The sequence below is a fragment of the Diadema antillarum genome, unplaced genomic scaffold, assembly GCF_040938485.1.
Source record: "Diadema antillarum isolate AM-2024a unplaced genomic scaffold, OU_Dant_1.0 seq00000367_RagTag, whole genome shotgun sequence".
NCBI classification, from domain to species: Eukaryota; Metazoa; Echinodermata; class Echinoidea; order Diadematoida; family Diadematidae; genus Diadema; species Diadema antillarum.
In genome coordinates this window covers 1,574,449-1,593,629 of record NW_027271368.1, presented here as the reverse complement: position 1 = coordinate 1,593,629, position 19,181 = coordinate 1,574,449, and the positions used below count along the sequence as shown (strand labels likewise).

General features: G+C 39.5%; 1 protein-coding gene across 1 annotated transcript; it reads right to left on the bottom strand.

Annotated features, from left to right (window-relative positions):
* Nucleotides 1-3,279: 3,279 nt before the first annotated feature.
* On the bottom strand, nt 3,280-16,438 carry LOC139731268 (uncharacterized). The gene is made up of 6 exons (XM_071642154.1): nt 16,132-16,438; nt 14,301-14,466; nt 13,565-14,020; nt 8,734-9,471; nt 7,357-7,842; nt 3,280-4,118 (listed from the first exon to the last, which is right to left on the bottom strand). The coding sequence occupies exons 2-6, from the start codon at nt 14,401-14,403 to the stop codon at nt 3,280-3,282; spliced, it is 2,622 nt and encodes an 873-aa protein (XP_071498255.1). The 5' UTR covers nt 14,404-14,466; nt 16,132-16,438.
* Nucleotides 16,439-19,181: the final 2,743 nt, after the last annotated feature.

The window sequence follows — 19,181 nt, the reverse complement described above, 5'->3', positions numbered from 1 at the left end:
CTTTTAAAAGCAGGGGAAATGACATAACCTTTGATATAATCTTATGTCAGTAACAATTCTAGGGAATGTGTACTTTTCATATGAAATGACATTTTGTGGAATTTTCGTTATATTTTCTCTATACCGCCGCTCATACTGTATGTGATGTCATGATCTGTGGTACAATGTTTTTTTTTTTTTTTTTTTAATCCAGTGGTCTTGTCACCAAAATTTCAAAAATTCAAAAATGTTGAACAGATAGCCTGTTTTTTTTTTGGGTCAAACATTCACTGACGTGTTTTACTATGTAATTGCTGCATTCACTCAATCCAAATATATGTATAATGGTGTAAATTCTACTTTACACTTTATACCTTTCTGTGCCAGGGATTTTGGGTACTGTTTGCAACACTATGGGGTTTATAATACAAATTAGTGAATTCTTACACCAAGGTTTGCATTATATTTTTACTGCAACTGACAAATTGCCCTACATTAATGTGTAATATGTGTAAACATGCACAGAATTTATAAGTATTTAGTTCATGTAGTAGCTATGTATAGTGAAAAAAACAAACACACACACACAAAAACCAACACTGATTAATTCTGTTCAAAATTCTGTTGAAGTAGGGTGATTTGTCAATCAGCTGCAATAAAAACAACAGGACAGGATGTAATGATTCATTAAAACGTAGAATATGCAGTACCCGCTGCATTCTATAAGGATTGCAAATAGCAATGACTGTCAGGGCGGGGTAAGCTCCAGTGGATATGAAGAGAGTCCGGTTATCAGGATACAAAGTATCATACATTCGTAAGTTTAAATCCTGTCCAGGCACTAGTTAAGTATGAGTTGAACGACCATGATCTTTTTTATCATGGCTAATACTACACAACTCAATTCGGTGCACATCTACACCAATGAACAGCAATTTGTCAATCAGTTGCAATAAAAACAACTCAACACAAGAATTCATCCCTTTGTCTCAACTCCTGTCTGGTTATCACAGATCACAGGTTAGAAACATGTCTTGTCAGTGGTATGTATGTCCACATTAAAAAAAAAAAAAAATAGTAGTTCATGCTTAATACTATAACACTTATCAATCTCATGCACATATTTACACTGATGTATTGCACTTGGTCATATCAGTTGCAACTGTATTAGAGGTTTTCTGTGTCAATTAGTGTCCCAAGCACGCAAAGAGTTTAAGCACAGTTGATTTCAGACTCTGAAGCATTTGGCAAGGAATCTGTGCATTCTCCATATTGAAATCCATGTGTGATCATGTGTCTATGAAAGTTAGACTTTGCTGCAAACTGCCGACCACAGACGAGGCATGTGTGCGGCTTTTCTCCCGTGTGTACCCTCATATGACTAGCTAGGTAGTGTGAGTAAAGGAATCTGCCGCACACTTTACACGCTACCCGTTTCCGAAAGCGCACCTTTTTTGGATTGTCGACAGCATTGGGAAGTGATGCTACATAGTGTACCTCTGTCTCACGCACATCGGGACCCTTGCCTGGGGTATGCGTGCTCCCGCCTTCAAAGGCAATGGTACTCCTTTCCGTCGTTACAAGTCCACCTCCAGTCGTGGTGGCTCCAAGAAGACACTTGCTCTCCTCTCCCTCTGGTAAAACATTACCACTAGTGGTGCCTCCTTGCATTAAGCTTGTCTGGTCTCTCATATCAGCAGGTGCCCGGCACGACTCTTCTTCACTTTCAGAAGATCTGAGCAGCTCCCTCGAAGTGGCGGTTTCTTCAGCATCACTCTCTTGAGCTGCAAAACATTATTGTTAAAGAAATAATCACTGCCAAAACATGAATAGAAGGGATAAGCATCAAAGTTTTGGGATGGGGATTATTCTTCATTGTCAAAGGATGAGGAAAGGATAAAATGATGTTCTGTTTTCATAAGCATCATTCTTTTAAATCACTTCAAGTGTTATCTATTTTCCTTTTCAGGTACAGCACTGCCACGTACAAGTGTGTGGCTGCAGAGGTGTTTCCCCTATCCTCATGACTGTGGCAAAGCAACATTCTTGTAGATGCAAAAATAACATACCCGGTACCTTTCACGATGAAAATCCACAGCAGTTTTCTTGTACATACGACTGAAGGAAATTACTCCTCTTGGAACCAGGTACAAAGGAAACTCACATAAATCGTTTTCCTCTTTTTTTAGAAATCATACTAGTGAGATTTGGAAAAAGACTGACACAGACTGACTGACAGATGAACGGACAACCAGAAAACATTACCTTTCCGCTTAAACACAAGGTGCAATTTACAGAACTTTGTATTCTACCTGCTATGTAAATTCAGTTGAAATGGTATCTTTGCTTCAACTCAGCAAACATACAAACCATGAAACACACATGTACACCTGCGTGTAGCATTACAGGGTGCCATTTCACAAAAGATCAAAAAATCTATTCAGATTCATCACAATTGATAATAGGAGCAAATTTGGGGATCAGTCAGACCTCAGAAGTTATTAGCTATTTATCCAAGCCATTTGAGATAAAAAATGTAGCTTGTAACAACTTGCCACATTCTAGAATACAATATATTGCATACACCTTGAATATGTCCTTCCCAACTGGTAGATGTGGGGGAGGGGGGGGGGGGGGGCTGGGGGCTGTTTAACAGTTATAAAATCAAAGCCATGTTGAAACTAACTAATCTTGGAAACAATTTTGATATCAATCAATCCTCAGAAATTCGGAACTGGTTCACTTATACTTGGGAACAATACTATTACAAACCCACCTTGCCATGCTCTAGAATCCTTTCTGAAAAGGTCTGATCATAATCTGTTCCAACATTGAATGGATTTACATGGCTTGATTTACAGTAAAATAGGATCCAGAACTTATACTTTGATGATAAATTTCACTCTGGTTTGTTTCTGATTTTTTTTTCTTTTGTTTGTCTGTATTTTTGTTGTTTTTTGTTTGTGTTTTTTTTAAACACTATCATGTCATGTGATCAGATCTTACAATCTTGGATTATCATTCAATTACCTTCACCAATTATCTCACACATTACCCTATAAAAATAGCAAAAACCGTAGTCATAGCCTCTGTATTAGTAGTAGACAGTGACATTGTGATGCCCGACTGAGTGGTCTCACTTGCAACAAGGCCACATTTGGAGAGGACTTTTTTGTACATTTTTGGTAACTGTATTCCAATGAACAAGCTTCAAGTTGGCAAATGCACCAGGGCAGGTAAAGTTATCAATGGGGGAACACAAGGAATCTAAGTAATACCGATCCCTCATCAAAGATTCCCCTACAATGTTGAAAATTCGATAAAAATAAAGTTGAGACAAAAATTACCACTTTTTCTCATCAGATCTGCATCATGTCCCACTGCCTGGCTAAGTTCCTCGCTACTGTGTTTCTTCATGTGGTCACTGAACTTGCTCTGCTCGCCCCACGACTTGTTGCAGATGTGGCAGGTGTACTTGGTGTAGTAGGCGTACTGGGGACCATGCACAGACATGTGTCGGTGGAGGTTTGACCGCCTTGAGAAGGACTTGGAGCAGACTTTGCACTCAAATGGCTTCTCCCCCGAGTGGATCCGCATGTGCTCACTCATATACTGCCAGTACATGGACTTGCCACACACTTTGCACTGTTCACTTCTCCCCTTGGGTCTCTTTGATCGGTGTTGGTGTGACTTCACCGTCTTCTCTGATTCAACAAGGTGGGCTGCCATCATAGTTTCACAGGAGGAATCTGAGCTGCAGGCATCACTTGTAAAAAGGCTGGTCAAATTGTTTACTTGGTAAGCTGCAGCTTGTGTCAAACTCTCTCCTCCGAGACCAAGTGCAGGGAAAATTGGTTCTTCCTTAATATCTTCTGATGGTATGGCTTCTCCTGCCGAGGTTGCTGTGTCTGTAATCGTCTTCTCACCATCCACTGATGGTGTGTCATTCATTTCATCTGCAACTGCAAGATAATTCATATCCTTCACAGCTTGCATGGAGTAGTGATGGGGAAGATCTGAACTCATTTTCTGGTCAGATTCTGCTGTAGCAAAGTCTGTCGATATTTCACTTTGCATGACTGTGTCTGTTCCAGAAGCAGAATCTACATAATCTTGGAGAGGAGGGTCTTTCGTTTCACCTGCAGAAATAATAAAACAATACCCATCTCTCTGTATTTCAACACCAAATAACAGAAGTTCTCTCAGTAAGATGTACAGAATTCTAGCATTCATGGTTATCCTCTTTGAATGTAAGAATGTCATATAGCGGGTATGTAGTATCTGAGAATGTAACTATTCATGCAATTAATTATGTAGTTTTTGTGGTTGTAAACAGGTCACATCCATAGCTATAGGTCATACAGTGAAATCCCGTTATAACGAGGTCCGTGGGACCGGCGATATTACCTCGTTATAACCGGTACCTCGTTATAACCGTACGCATCAAAAACAAAGAAAAACATAAGCACAACATCGGAATATACCCATCAATGAAACTTGAGAACATCCTTTGCGTTGTTATTACACAATTATGGATCATTATTATTGAGATAATAAAGGGAAATTATTTGTGAATTAGACGAAAAAGTAAGGGTTGAAATGAGTTCATTCTTTATTGTAATTGTTGTTTGTTAATTTTTCCTAACAGCAGCGCAAATGGAGTAAAATACAGGCGTTGTTTACCGTAACTTGTGAGGTAGTTTTACGTTATTGGTGCCCAGCGGGAATGCTATGATTTCATAAACCATTTCGGATGTAATCTTGTACAATATGATCGTTGCGCTCGAAGGGATTAAAAATGTGTTCTTTATTTTCTTCCGAAAATCTCTTCGCGTTTTGTACATCCATTCTTGAAAAATATGCGACAGGACTGAATGTGGAAGGTTACGTTGTGATCCTTTTTACGCAAATCTGTACCTAATAGACGATTCTGAAAGAAAGAAAAATCTTCAATGTGAAATGCAGTCTTAAAATTGTGATAATGAACAAACCCAGATCTACTCAAACTAATAAATGCATTTGTTTCTTTTTCTGATTTAGGTTAACATGCGTTATTCAACTATCTTTACGCTACTGTCGCCTAGCGAGATCGCGATAATTTCAGAGTAACATACATGCGTTGTTTATCATTAACTTGCGAGGTATTTTACGCTGTTGGAGCCCAGCCGGAATTCGATAATTTCATGAGTCATTTCGGCTGTAATTTTATACAATGTATTATTGTTGCGTCCGAAGGGATTAAAAATGCATTCTCTATTTTCTTTCGAAAATCTCTTCGCGTTTTGTACATCCTTGAACTGTTAAATGCGTTTGTTTCTTTTTCCGAACACCGATTAAGTAGGTTAACTTGCGTTATTCAACTATCTGTACGCTACTGTCACCCGGCGAGATCGCGATGATTTTATTAATTGTTTCGGCTTTAATCTTACACACTTATATTTAAATTATCATTTGTTAAATGATAGGCCTAATGAACAAATCCAGATCTATTCAAATTAATAAATGCGTTTGTTTCTTTTTCTGAACACCGATTAAGTAGGTTAACATGCGTTATTCAACTATTTTTACGCTACTGTCACCCGAGATCGCGATGATTTCTTTAATTATTTCGACTTTAGTCATACACACTCATATTTAACTTATCATTTGTTAAATGATAATGAACAAATCCAGATCTATTCAAATTATTAAATGCATTTGTTTCTTTTTCTGAACACCGATTAAGTAGGTTAACATGCGTTATTCAATTATTTCTACGCTACTGTCAGCCGGCGGGATCGCGATGATTTCATTAATTATTTTGGCTTTAATCATCCACGCTCATATTTGCTAAGCAGCCAAAGAAATGGAAGTCGGAACTAAAAATGGAAAGGATATAATGATGAGTTGCACACGCATTCCAATTGTCCATTTTTGGCCACAAGTGTCGCTACATGAAAAGTTTTTGAATGCGTTATCTTTTTTTTCTCTCTCTCGTTGCGGTGTGGTCTGCCCTAATATCACGCACGCGTATCTCGCGAAAAAAAAAATTGAACGATTATGTTTTATGATTTATCAGTAACATCGGAAGGCATTCCTGTGTCTTATCGCGTGATTTAGAAGAAAACATGGAAGAAACGGTTCTCTGCAAAACGGAAAAAAGACGTGGATAGCGTGAATTCTATTTTCAGTGTTTCGTTGGTCGCGTGATTGAAAGCGGCAATTTAGTCAAGAAATGGAAACTCGTTATATCCGATCAAATTGCTTATGTTTTTCTTTATCATGATGCACTGAAATTGTCCTCGTTATAACCGGAATCTCGTTATAACCGAACTCGTTATAACCGATTCATTCTGCCATAGGTTTACATGCAAAGGAAAACGGGACTGACGCGATCACCTCGTTATAAGCGGTTCCTCGTTATAACCGAACTCGTTATAACGGGGTTTCACTGTATTAGGTTGGAGCAAGCACGGTCGAGAGCAGTACAAAATAAAGTCGCAAGAACCCAACAGAAATGTAGTGATTTGTCACTCATCATGGACTATATCCAGCTTCATATGTTAGAAATGTGAACAACATAACAGGTGAGGTGGCATCATACTTCTTTTTTTTTTTTTGTTCATGGAAAACCAATTAGGCATCAAAACAGACAAGACTATTGCAATATGTGTCCATCAGCATGCATTGCCCACAGTTCAACAAAGGATGACCACAACTTGCCAACAGGTCACCCAAGACACAAGGAATCTCACACCTCTGCATATCATAGCACCTAAATGTAGCTTCAAGTAATGAATTCTTGCATCAAATTTTATTGCAACTGATTGAAAACCAGCCCTTCATGGATAGAATACAGCACCAATCATTCAGTGTTTCTAGCAGTAGCCATTGTAAAAGTCATGGGTGTACGCACTCCTGTTGGATTCAAACTATCGATTCCCCTGACTACATAGCAGACTGCCAAGCTTCTGCCGGACAGTCAGCATTGACTCTAACCCTTATTCTTATAGTGGCTATTTCTAAACAAGAATGATAATTGGTGCTTCTTTTTGTCAGTGAAGGGCAGTTTGTCAATCAGATGCAATTTACTGTAGCCTGTTAGACTCAGTGTACCAGAGAATTTTATGCCATTTCATTTTTTCTGTTACATTGTAAGTTCATGAACACCTGCTTCAGTGTCCAAGACACAGTAGAGAAAATAGCCCAGTCTCATTTCAGGTGGGAGCTGATCCACAGGACACCAAAGACAAAACAATACTAGTACAGTGAGGCGAGTCAGAAGCTGCTTATAACAATGCCATACTGTGACAGGATTAAACATTACATACCCCCACTTCCCTTGAATTCTAAACACATTCATGAAAGAACGAATATCACATAGCAAATGTCCCTTACCTTTCAGCTGCCTCATATTGGGAGGTGACCATGAAGCAGTCTCTTTCACATTTTTGTGTGTTCTCATGTGCTTCAAGAACAGATGGCGATTTGAGGACCACACCATCTTGCATATTTCGCAGGTATAAAGAGAGTAGGAGCTATGCTTGGAACGATGAACCGACACGTGTCGTTGGAGTTGAGTCCTCATGGCGAAGTGCTTGAAGCACACTTCACACTTGTATGGTTTCTCACCCTTGTGGTGGATCATGTGATCTTCCAGCTTTTGCCTGGATACCATCCTGCCACAGACACCGCACAGGCACTCCTCCATGCATCGTAAAGGATCCACCCCCTGCTTCCTGCCATCATGAGGAGTTTCCACACGAATTTCTTCCAGTGTGTTGTGGCAACTGCTAATTTGGTGGCATTCAGTTGCTATCGCTTCACGAGGTGTGGGTTGAATATTTGAGCTCACTCTGTTTGCATCAGAATTCACCCCCAGTCCTGTTGTCGAAAGAGGAATAAAAAAAAAGGATGTGCCTACTGTCATTATTTTTTAGGTTTATGTACGCTTTCACGTAGGGCATTTCAAAAACAGCTACAAAACATTTCAGTGAACAACAAAAGAGGACAATTTCCCCTTTTTTCCAATCAAACAAACATTTGAAAACCCAGTCTAATTCACCCATAGCCAAGTTTTGAGCATGCTCAAAACTTGGAACGGGTGAGTCGCGGGGATTGCCAGAAGAGGTACAAATCTGATATTTCGTTAGAACTGTACTCTTAATAACAGGAGTGCACTGTACTGTCTCGAAAAGTCCTCAGACCACCTGCAGCTTGTACACATGTACTACACACCATTAGGCCTACAGCATAAAGGCATTATTTACAATGAAACAGAAACAAAGCTTTAGTGCTTCAAAATTCTTCTGAAATGTGAATTAAGGATAGAAACAACCATTGTGAAATTGTTCATCAGTGTAATCAATGTTTAGTATTGTTAAATAGACAAAATGTGAACAATAGTTATAATAAAATTGTTCTAAGAATAAACTGTGTACAGATTAACGTTTATTGAGAAAACTGGCGATATCTCCTTAAACACTGTATTTTAGGTTTTATGGCAAATCTTTATACATAGTACAAGTAGGATGTTTTGTGATACAGCTTTAACACCAACACAATGCATCAAATGTGATAATTCAAACATTTTTTTAAAGCACTGCTCCCAGTGGCAAACAGTACCTTTACTGGTAAACAGTCATGCCATTCCATTGCCAGCCTTGTACTGTAATAAATCAGGTGTGCTGTTCATGTACACACAAAATTTAGAAACAAAATAGTACAGTTGTAGGAAAACAGAGGAGATAGCAAGATTCTTTTTTCTTTTTTTACCTGTGAGAACCTCCGAGATGTTTGGTAGACCTTTCTCAATGTGAGTGTGCATGTGCTTCCTGAGTTCATCGGGTGTTCCACAAGACTTTTTGCAGATGTAGCAGACACAATGTTTTGGAAACTGCATTGGCACACTATTATGCACATCACTCTCTTTAGGGGCATGTCCAGTACGTTTTTTGAGAACAGCGTTTTTCCTGTGTGCTTCAAGGTTCCAGTCGCTTGGATACCACTTGGAACAGCAGCTGCACTTCACTACATTTTTCGAGGTGAAAGTTGATTGTGAGTGCAGCTGTCGGTGTTCGTTAGGATCCCGTTTCTTGGCAAAGGTCTTTGGGCGCATTTCACACTTGTCGGATTGTCCATTATACACAAACGTCAATTCTCCTGGATGTACTGCCCTCACATGCTTATTCAGGTCCCACTGTGTAGGGAAGCATTTGAAACATCGCTCACATTTGAATGTCTTTCTTCCCTGATGCAGTATCATGTGTCTTGCAAGATTAAGAAAATGGCCTCCACAAATATGGCACTCTCCACTGCTTGACAAAGTCATGTTCCCATTAGACTCGGAGTTGTACTCCCCTGGATTGTCTGCTTGGTCATATACATTTAGGACTTTGGCCATCGATGGTCTACCACGTACAATGGACTGCATCTGATTGAAGGCTGCTGATGTCACACTTTCCTGAGCCACGATCCTGTTGTGATCAACATGTAGACTGTCCAGAGTATCATCTAGATTAAAAAGGAAAAGATATACTGTAAAATGAGGAATGTTCGCATGCATTTCAATTTCACGAATTTCGCTAACGCCAAGATTCGTGAAATTAAAATGCATGCAAAATTTCTTGTTTACACTATATGCATTGAATGCCAGTGGCATTTCGCAAAAATTTCATGCCACGAAAAAAGGCCGTCAGCTCCAATTCGCGAAAATATCGTGCCACGAAAATATCATGTCTTACAGTACTCAAATGCTGGCTGCTTCATTTAAGCACCTGTCCAATTGCTCGGGGCAAGTGAAAATTAAAGTCTGGCAAAGTGCTTCTAGATGGAACAATGGCAAAAAAATGCTTGCCCGAATCAGGCAAGCAAATGTTTTGAAGCCAATTTTTTTTTTTTCACTTTTCCCCCTGCAACCCATGAATTCAACAAGAAAAATGCTCAAAGATGATTGTTTAGTGATACAACACACTAAAATTCATTTTAATAATCTTGCAACACTTACACAAGCAGGAATGCCCAATGTAAAACAACACCAACTATCCATTCAAACCAAGTCACTGTAATGTGTTTAAGCCTGTGAATGAATGCGCAATGTTTATTCAAATGATTGTGTATTAAGCCCTTGACTTTCAAGTGATTTTCTTCGTCACTTTCTTATATTTTTGGACTCTTTTTCAGGGCAAGTAAAATTCATGTTCCGGCAAGTGTTCTGCAACAATTCAAAAATATGATTGCCTGACCGGGCAAGTGGTGAAAAAAATGTAGCACTTTGCAATGCTACACAAGTTGTATGAGAAATATTTTGGTGTAACATAAAAGCCCAAAACAAAGCAGTGTCCGAAGTTGACGTCAATAATATTCCTGTGAATTCTGGTGAATCATAGAGGAACTGCACTAACTGATGCCAAGTAAAACTTCTGTAAGCATGAAAATCACTTCCATTTCAATACAACGTGACTTCATTTGACAATCCACCATTCATCTGTTTTAAATTCTGCAGTTAAAGAAAGTTGACTGTGCCTACAGGCAGCCACATAGTGTACTCTAAGTTCCTTGAAGAAATTTTGGCCTTTTTGTTGGATGCAATATCTTATAACCCACAATTACCCCCCCCCCCCCATTACAAATAAAAACTAATAACATTTATTTGTGTTAATGGATACCTACAGTTATAGCAGAAATTGGTAATATGATTCTCCCCTGGCTTCCACAGATTATGTTCATCAAATGGAGGATAATTGCTTGACATGATTTCTAATGTGTAGCATACTGATTGTGCTGTTCTCTTTAAATACAATCATGTATTCTTGTCAGACTGTTTCAAAGTCACATAAAAGTTGAGGAAATTGGAAGAAAACATGGTGTAAACATGGTATGGGCCTAGGGACTATTGCTCCCCATCAATGAGCAACCTTTGAGTATACTGTAAAATCAGTAATATTCCCAACATAAAATTTCTGTGAATTGCCACTGGCATTCAGTGCATACCTAGTGTACTGAAAAAGTGGATATTTTCACTAGTTATCTTTTGCGCTCAACCAGGTAAGATGAGTTTCCTGCAGAGACTCCAACTCTCCCGTTTTCGACGGGAGATCTCCCGCCGAAAGCCCATTTTTGCAAAATCTCCCGTTCTCCCGTTTGAGATTTACAGCTCCCGCCCTGGCTCTTTGTCTCCCGTTGGAAAGGATTTCTTACTTATTTCCATCGTGTGTTGAAAAAATAAGCCTTAGATAGCACAAGAGAGCATGTAGAACCCTAGGAACTTCGTGCTTCACACACATCAAGTTGGAGTCTCCCGTTTGCTAGGGGTTTCAGGCGGGAGAATCTCCAGATCAGAAGGTGCTTTGGGTTGGAGTCTCTGTTCCTGTGCTTTTAATTCTATTGAATCAAGAAACTAAAGTGGAACATATAGCAAGGAAAAATATTCACATGCTTTTATTTTCCTGCTGGTTTCTGGCTGCGTGAATTGCAGGAAAAATTCAACACCACAAAGTTTCTACTTTTACAATAAGACAGGAGCTTTTGCATTCAGTGTAATTTCACAAATCTTGGCTCCTTGGAATATAAGCAAAATTTCCGGTTAAAAGTGCTTGATTACATGTGGTCATAAAATTGGGTACTTGTATACCCGTAACTACAAATAGGAATAAATTTGATTTTCTATGCTTTTTCTAAGCATCAAAAGTTTCTTTTGAAACCCTACATCATAAAGCAAACAGAATATCACATACTAGTAGTTTAAATTTCAAGTAAGCCTGAATAACATGCATTCTGTGTCAACCTGGATACCTGGAGAGTTCTGGGTTTGGAGTGTTTTCGGAAAGAGGTTTCTTTTCTAATGAAATTCTTCCTTGTGGAATTAAAACTTTGGAAGTCTACTATGAAGAAGTCCTACATGCATTGCTCCTTAAGGTGCCACACATCCTATACTGTCAAACAGGAAGTGAGTGTCTATTCATGTGTACATACAAGTATTTAATTTTTTTTTCTGTCATGGGTGATCACTACATGCCTTCATGTACATTTTGAGCACACATGTAATCCGACACCACAAAACCTGATTGGCGTATAAAGAAAATAAAAATAAAATATTGTTCCAAAGCTGGAGTCAAATTGTATGACCCAAAATAGTCCAAATCTGCTGTGGTGGTACAATGTATATCATGTTGTTATGCACAATTTGACACAGCATTTTTGTAAAATAATGTAAAAGTTATTTTTAATGATTACTGTAAACGTCGATATTTTCGCGCGATTAATTTTTCGCGCTGAGCGGCTCGAAAACATATTCGCGGGTTCTTAAATTCGCGCTCCGCAGCGGGTTAATACACAGTCTCTGTTTTCATCCAGCGATGCCAGCATACGATAAGCGACGTAGCGAGCGGCGCGAGTGCGAGTACAAGCGCTCAACTACGTAGTACATGTGTATTTTACTCGATACATGTACTCATGTACTGTAGTACTAGGTGTACTGTAGTCGCGGGGATGTAGCACACCAATCGGCCATGGGCTCGGTGCGTGCGATGATACTGCTATATGCGTAAACATGTCTGTACTACATAGCAGTATCATCGACGAAGCGCACACAATTCAGGCCGTTCAAAATGTGCATAGAAAATTGCGAAGATATATTCGCGCTTTTTAGAATTCGCGCTAGCCGAACGTAGCGCGAAATCCGCGAAAATTAATGTACCGTGAAAATTTCCACGTTTACAGTATTTTTGTTGTCCAATCATGCACCTGACCAGCTAATTATGTATTCGTGTCATTTAATTAATGGTCTTCTGTCTAATGTATCATAAAAACTCTGTGTCATCCTATTTAGCAGCCTGTTATCAAATTGTATTAGAAAGCAAGTCAATCCACAAAGCGTTTTAGCTTTATTAGATCAATCAAATCAATAATATAATTATCTGAAAAACAAGATTTTGAGAAAACAAAGGAAATAAAAAGAAATCACAACCCACGCCCACTGCATAAACAGTACGTGTGGAAAGTATGTTTGGTGAACAGAGGCAGTTTAGAAGCTGTGCACTGCCTTACCCCTAGATGGCAGACCAAGAGTGAGTTAGTCTGATAGCTCAGACCCTCCTCATCAATTTGATGCCTTATGTGAGGAAGTTGAATGAACAGTAATGATTTTAGAGCTTTTTGAATTCCTTATTATTCTTATTGTTTCAAACAGACTTTCGGGTCGAGAAACAATAAGAAACATAAGATTTCGATCAACTTTTGGGGCACTTGTAATAGGAATTTTGAAATGAAATTTTTTGGGCAGATCTATCAATAGTCAAAATCTAAAATTTGATATTTTGGTGATTTTAGGGCCCCACATTAGGGCATGTGGCACCTTAAGAGTGTAGCATTCTACCAGTGAAAAAAAAAAATCAGGAGGATTTTTATTCTCCTACCTGCCTTTCAATCTTCATCATAAACTGTGTAATAGTTAGAATTGCTTAATCAAAGTATCTTGTCATATGTTCATATGTAGAAACAAAACAGCTCACTTGACATGGTTCTTGCAAGCTTTGCATGCCTAAAAGATTACCTTGTACAATAGTGCCTGTGACACCAATGGCTTTCTCCTTGCTCTCTCACTTACCATCACAGTCACTGTAGTCGTCAAGGCTGACTGCTTGTGTCTGGGGGTCTCCTGGAGATGGAGGTTCAACCTTGACGATTCCCTCCATGGGATACTCTACCAGTCCAGATGGAAATTCCACCTTCACAGTTACCTCCATGGGATACTCTACCATTTTAGTTGAGATGGCCTCACCATCAGCTTGTTGACTATGCAGTTGCTCTCCTTGTGTGGTAGGAGAATGAAGTCTGTTGGATACATTCCAATCATCACCATCACCTTGTGGGGTGGGGATCTCCTGGGCGTGTCTGGATTCATGTCTTGTCATCAGGTGCTGTCTGAAATCTTTACTGCTTGTGAACGCTTCCCCACAATCTTCACATAGAGGTAGCTTGTAAGTCTTGACTGAGACTTTTCGTCCCATCTTAAGACTTGAAATGGAGGAAGATGACCACTGGCAAGTATCATCATATTCTTCTGCAATTGGGCGTGAACAGACATACATCATATAGAATCAGAAGTTAGCAGCACTAAGCATGCATCATAAAGCATTTTATTTCATTTCAGCATTGGAATACATTTTTGGGGAGATGTTAACAACAGAAATCTACAACTTTGTACAAGCACCATCGCAATGTCCATATCAATGATTTAATATAATTCGTTGACAGCTTTTCCCTCAAACATTACTATAACAGCATGCCAAAGCCAATTAAAGTTTGATAGAAACTAATCCAGTTTGACAAAATTATTTTACCTCCTTCAGTGATGTCTTCAACAAAGACCTTCCACTGTGATGCATATTCTGCTTCTTTAAAATCATCATCTTCTACCTCCACTTTAATCCATGAGACTGCCATGTTGATCTGTTGTATGATGGGAAGGGATCAAGCTGCAGCTGCAAGGAAACAAACAAACAAAAACTGAGCCTATTATCCTTTTAGCTTATCCCGTTGAGGACAAGTCCCGAGTATACTCAGGCAGGTGTGTATGGGAAATGTGTATTGTAGCAAAATCAGTCTATCCTCAATGGGTTAATGATGGCAGGTTTTCCTGAAAACACCAAGGATATGCTACATGCTATATATATGCTGTATGTTGAACCACATGGAAGTACTGCCCACTACTGCGATTTGCGAGCATATTTTGTTCTTCTTCTTCATCCGGTCCTGCGACGCGATGTCACATCACATCAAGTTGCCAGATTTTCAGAGCGAGTTTGCGCAGGCACCGGAGGATACTGCTGTATCCTCCAGTGCATTAATGCAAGCTCGCTCTGAAAATCTCACAGTTTGTCATTGTGCGCTGTCTGTAGTGCTGGATGCGTGATGTGATGTCGCGTCGCGGGATGATTCCAGAAAAAGCGCCCAACGATTAGTGAACCCGTCATACCTACAAAGTGATTAGTTTGCTACTAAACTAACTGGAGTATCTACCTACTCTATCAGTGTGGAATAGTAAATTGGACTTTGGAGTATATGCACAAGATCAGGTTAGTACTGATTTTATTTTTCTCATGCAAATTTTTGTAAAAAGATGTCAGACTTCAGTTTCACGGGGCTGATTCGTGCGCAGAGAGGTGAGAGCCACAGAAAAAAGCACCGAAAATCTTTAATTGGATCAGGCCGCTAGGCTAGGTGCGGCAACCTTGCATTTAAATGCAAACCCACTAGCACTCTTGTTTCGGTGAGTCGCTGTGCATCGGTTGATTAAAACAGACTGAATTTTTTTTTTTTTCATCATGGATAGTGGACATGTTTGTGCAACAAAAAATCACCGTGCAAAGTTGTGACAATTTGTAGATCTATTAATGTCAGATGTGAGATGAATAAAAAGTGAACAGGGAGCTTCATGAGTCTCTCTCCCCAGGAGCGTCAGGAGGCTCTACGCAGGCCTCATGAGGCAGAGGAGTGCTTGTACGGGGGAGCAGGCCTCATTTAGCCTCATGAGCGAGTTTCCGTGACTGTATTTCTACTTCTAGTGGAGACGCACACGCAGAACGAGAGGGGACTGATATCATGATTTGGCTATAGTCGGTTTCATGGATGTGGTCCGTCGCGGTCCTCTCCTGGAACCATCTGCCTGGACCCGTGGTCGCGACTACCAACCCAGGCATTAACATTCACTATTCAGAGAGGCTGCTCTTCCAGTCAATCCAGTGTCAGTGATGCAGCCTCCTGTTGGGTCGCACATGCTCTCTATAAACTAAGCAAAAACTCAGAAAGAGGCAAGTTTTTTAAACCGCAGCAGAATAGCAGCGTCCCCAACACAGTTGCACTGGTTACAGCTACAGCGCCCCGCCCCGGGGTTACAACTGTACATTATACTAATACTATAGCTGCAAATAGAACTCTTGTGTGTCTCGATTCACAGGCACAGCCATCCATCCATCATTTAGTGCCAGCACACACACACACATGGGACTGCCATCATCGCTTGGTAAACAAGCTGAAGTGGATTGTGAAGACTGCATTATACTGTCTGTCTTACAACAACAAATAATGATAATAGCAATAACTTGGTGAAGAGTGCAAGCTACAATACATACAGCAGCACAGCACTTTGTACAGTGCGACTCATGTACTCACCAATCCAAACAATGTTGGCTGCCCTGAACTCAGCCGAGAGCCGAGTGGTAGATGAAAACCGCTACCGCTTGGGTAGTAGGCCGACGCTACGTAGAAGAAAGCACTTAGATTTGCATTGACGTTGACAATGAACGGTTGATGTTCGAGTCTTGCGCAGCGAACGCAAGCTATGCGATCAATTTATCTGACCATTATTTATGGACCTACCACTGATACCTTCATCGGTATTACCTCCACCACCTATTTAGACGTTTCTCTACCAAATAGAGAACTGTTCAATCATTTTGGTCCCATTTGCCTTTTCAGACTGAACTGCGCCTTTACCTTGCAAAACAGTCTGGCTTCAAGCTGCAGGTCGTATTTTGCTATACAGGATATTGACGCCCTCAACGTTTCGTCCTTTGTTGTTAGCCTGCGGCAACAAAAAGGCGCCGCCAGGCCGCGGAGTCCAGGGTCTCAAAAACAGACCAAGGAGGTTTTATACGTGGAGTTCCAACTGGCTGTAATTATTCAAACAGATGTCAGATTTCTATTGATGTACAAAAGAATTCCATAGGTGCACTTGTGCCTTTGATGATCGATGTTCCAAGCCGCCGTCTTCGTGAGCAATCTGAAGATTCATTTCGAACGTTATCATAATGTTGGCCATATTTTGCTTATTTATAAATGAAAAGAAATTCACTTGATAATAAAGCATGTAAAACAAAAGTCAATTCCGTTCAAAAATTTGCGCAAAAAGTGTAAATCAGAGCTGTAATATGTGAAAAAATTTTAAAGCTGTACCGTCCTGGAAAGCTGGTTTTATCACTTTTCGACTTAATTTCCCCAAATGAAACTAACATGTAACAATCTTCAAGTATAATCATTGATAGATATATCAGATTAGTGCCCGCGTATGCCCAGTCGAGTAATTTTCATCTTCATTTCAGCATTTTTTCCCTCAATTTCTGTTCGTGCATCCTCGTGTCTGTACCACCTAGGTTTTATAAGAAGGGATAGCGAAAAGTAATTACCATCACAAAGACATATCTTCCTTTGAAAATGGCTGGTGATTATGCAATGAGACACGATTCAATAATCGTATCGGCGCGGCAATTCCTGTTTGGCACATGCTTCAAATATTTTTGAGCGGCGGCTTCGAACATTGTTAGATCAAAGGGAATAACTCTGTTGTTACTCCATCTCTTCCAACCTCCTTGACCAGACTAACACCAATGATGGGGAGCAGCAAACCTCCAACAAGGACAGCCATTAATTTTGCGTCACAAAATATACAGTGGTGATTGACGCTGTCGTGATCAAAGTTGTTTAACATCGACTTGGCATCACTCTTCAAATCAGGGATGTTGCTCGATCGGAGCCACAGGATTTCCACCGAAGTAAAACAGATTAACGGCGACTTACAACTTGACAACGCACCAGAGTCCTCCAAACCCATCATCGTGAAGTTCTGCTCCTACAACATCCGTCAGTCCTTCTACCAGGCCAAATCGCGCTTCAAAGGAGCTCCATTTTTGTGCAGGAAGATCTGACAGCAAAAAGGAGAGATCTGATGAAGAAAAAGCACTGGAGAAATCAAGCATCAAGCGAGTGTCGAGCCAAGACAGCTCAGGATCACAGCCCTCGAGAAGGTCCATGGATCTGAAGACCGACGAGTCAGGATAAAGAACAGCAATGACATCGAACGACTAAGCTCTCAATATCCCAAGTAAGTACATCAACAATGGCAATGTATAATACCGGCGTATTACTTGTGAGAGAGCAGTTAGGTATAAACAGGGTGCAATATGTCTGTTATAGTTGTTGTAATTGGAGCCACCTTAAATGTTCCCGAGTATATAGACAGGGCATTTTTTTCTTTCCAGCGATGACTGGATATGTGCAAACTGTTGTTTGAAAGATTTTCCATTTTATAACTTTGTGAATGACATTCATAATGAAGGATCTGAAAATAGTTGTAACTCACTTTATGTCGAACCTATAGTAGGTTTTCCTATAGGCATGATAGACGGAGAAAATACTCGAAATCATCTCGAAAATAATTACTTACCCGTTAATATCGAGTATGGTTTACAAAGTGCATTCTCTTCCCAACTCCGCATCGAAGTGTAGGAGAATCGTTTAACGTTGCTTAACTTACCTGATAATTCTCAAGAGATTGATTGGTATGGTATAAGAGGGAAATATAAACTGTAGAAGAACAACTCATGACATTTGACAAATGTAACGGTTTTAAATAAGCTCATTTGAACTGTGCTTCTCTGATGAAGAATATTTTTTTTAAAGTATTTGTTGAAACGAACACAAATATTGATGTATTGTCATTAAATGAAACCCACATGTCTGAATGCATCGGCGATTCTGAAATCTCATGCAATGGTTATTGTGTCGATCGTAAAGACAGGAATAGAGCAGGTGGTGGTGTTGTCATTTATGTGAGAATAACTTTATGTGATGATAATTTGGAAAGTATTGTCATTTAGGTCTGACGTCCGTATTCACGTCCAATGATTATTGTTAACTGATATAAACCACCAATGCTATAATGTCGCTACATTTTTAAGTCTTTTGAAATGATGTAAGAGAAAATTGATGTATTAAATAGTGAATGTGTTATTCTTGGTGATATGAATTGTGATGTTTTAAAAACACATAGAGCCCCTTGGAAGTATCTGTGTCAATCAATGGAAAGATTAAATTTTCATTAACTTATTACTTCCCCTACCAGAGTTATTGTCGATACTTCGTCAGCTATAGATTTGATTTGGACAAATATGCAAGAAAAAAAAATAGGACAGGTAAAACAATGTTATTGAAATATTGCCTAGTGATCATTATCTTGTCTACTGTACCAGAGGTAAACAACAGAAAGAGAATGAACGTAGACACAATGTTAGAAGAGATATGAAGAAAGTAAATGTTGAGAAACTTAAGGAAAATGTTGCTGCTATATCATGGGAAGAAGTACACAACAAGATTAGTGTAAACGATGCCTATGAATTTTTGTTTGAAAATACACTGATACTCTCTAAAAAATATCGAATGAAAAT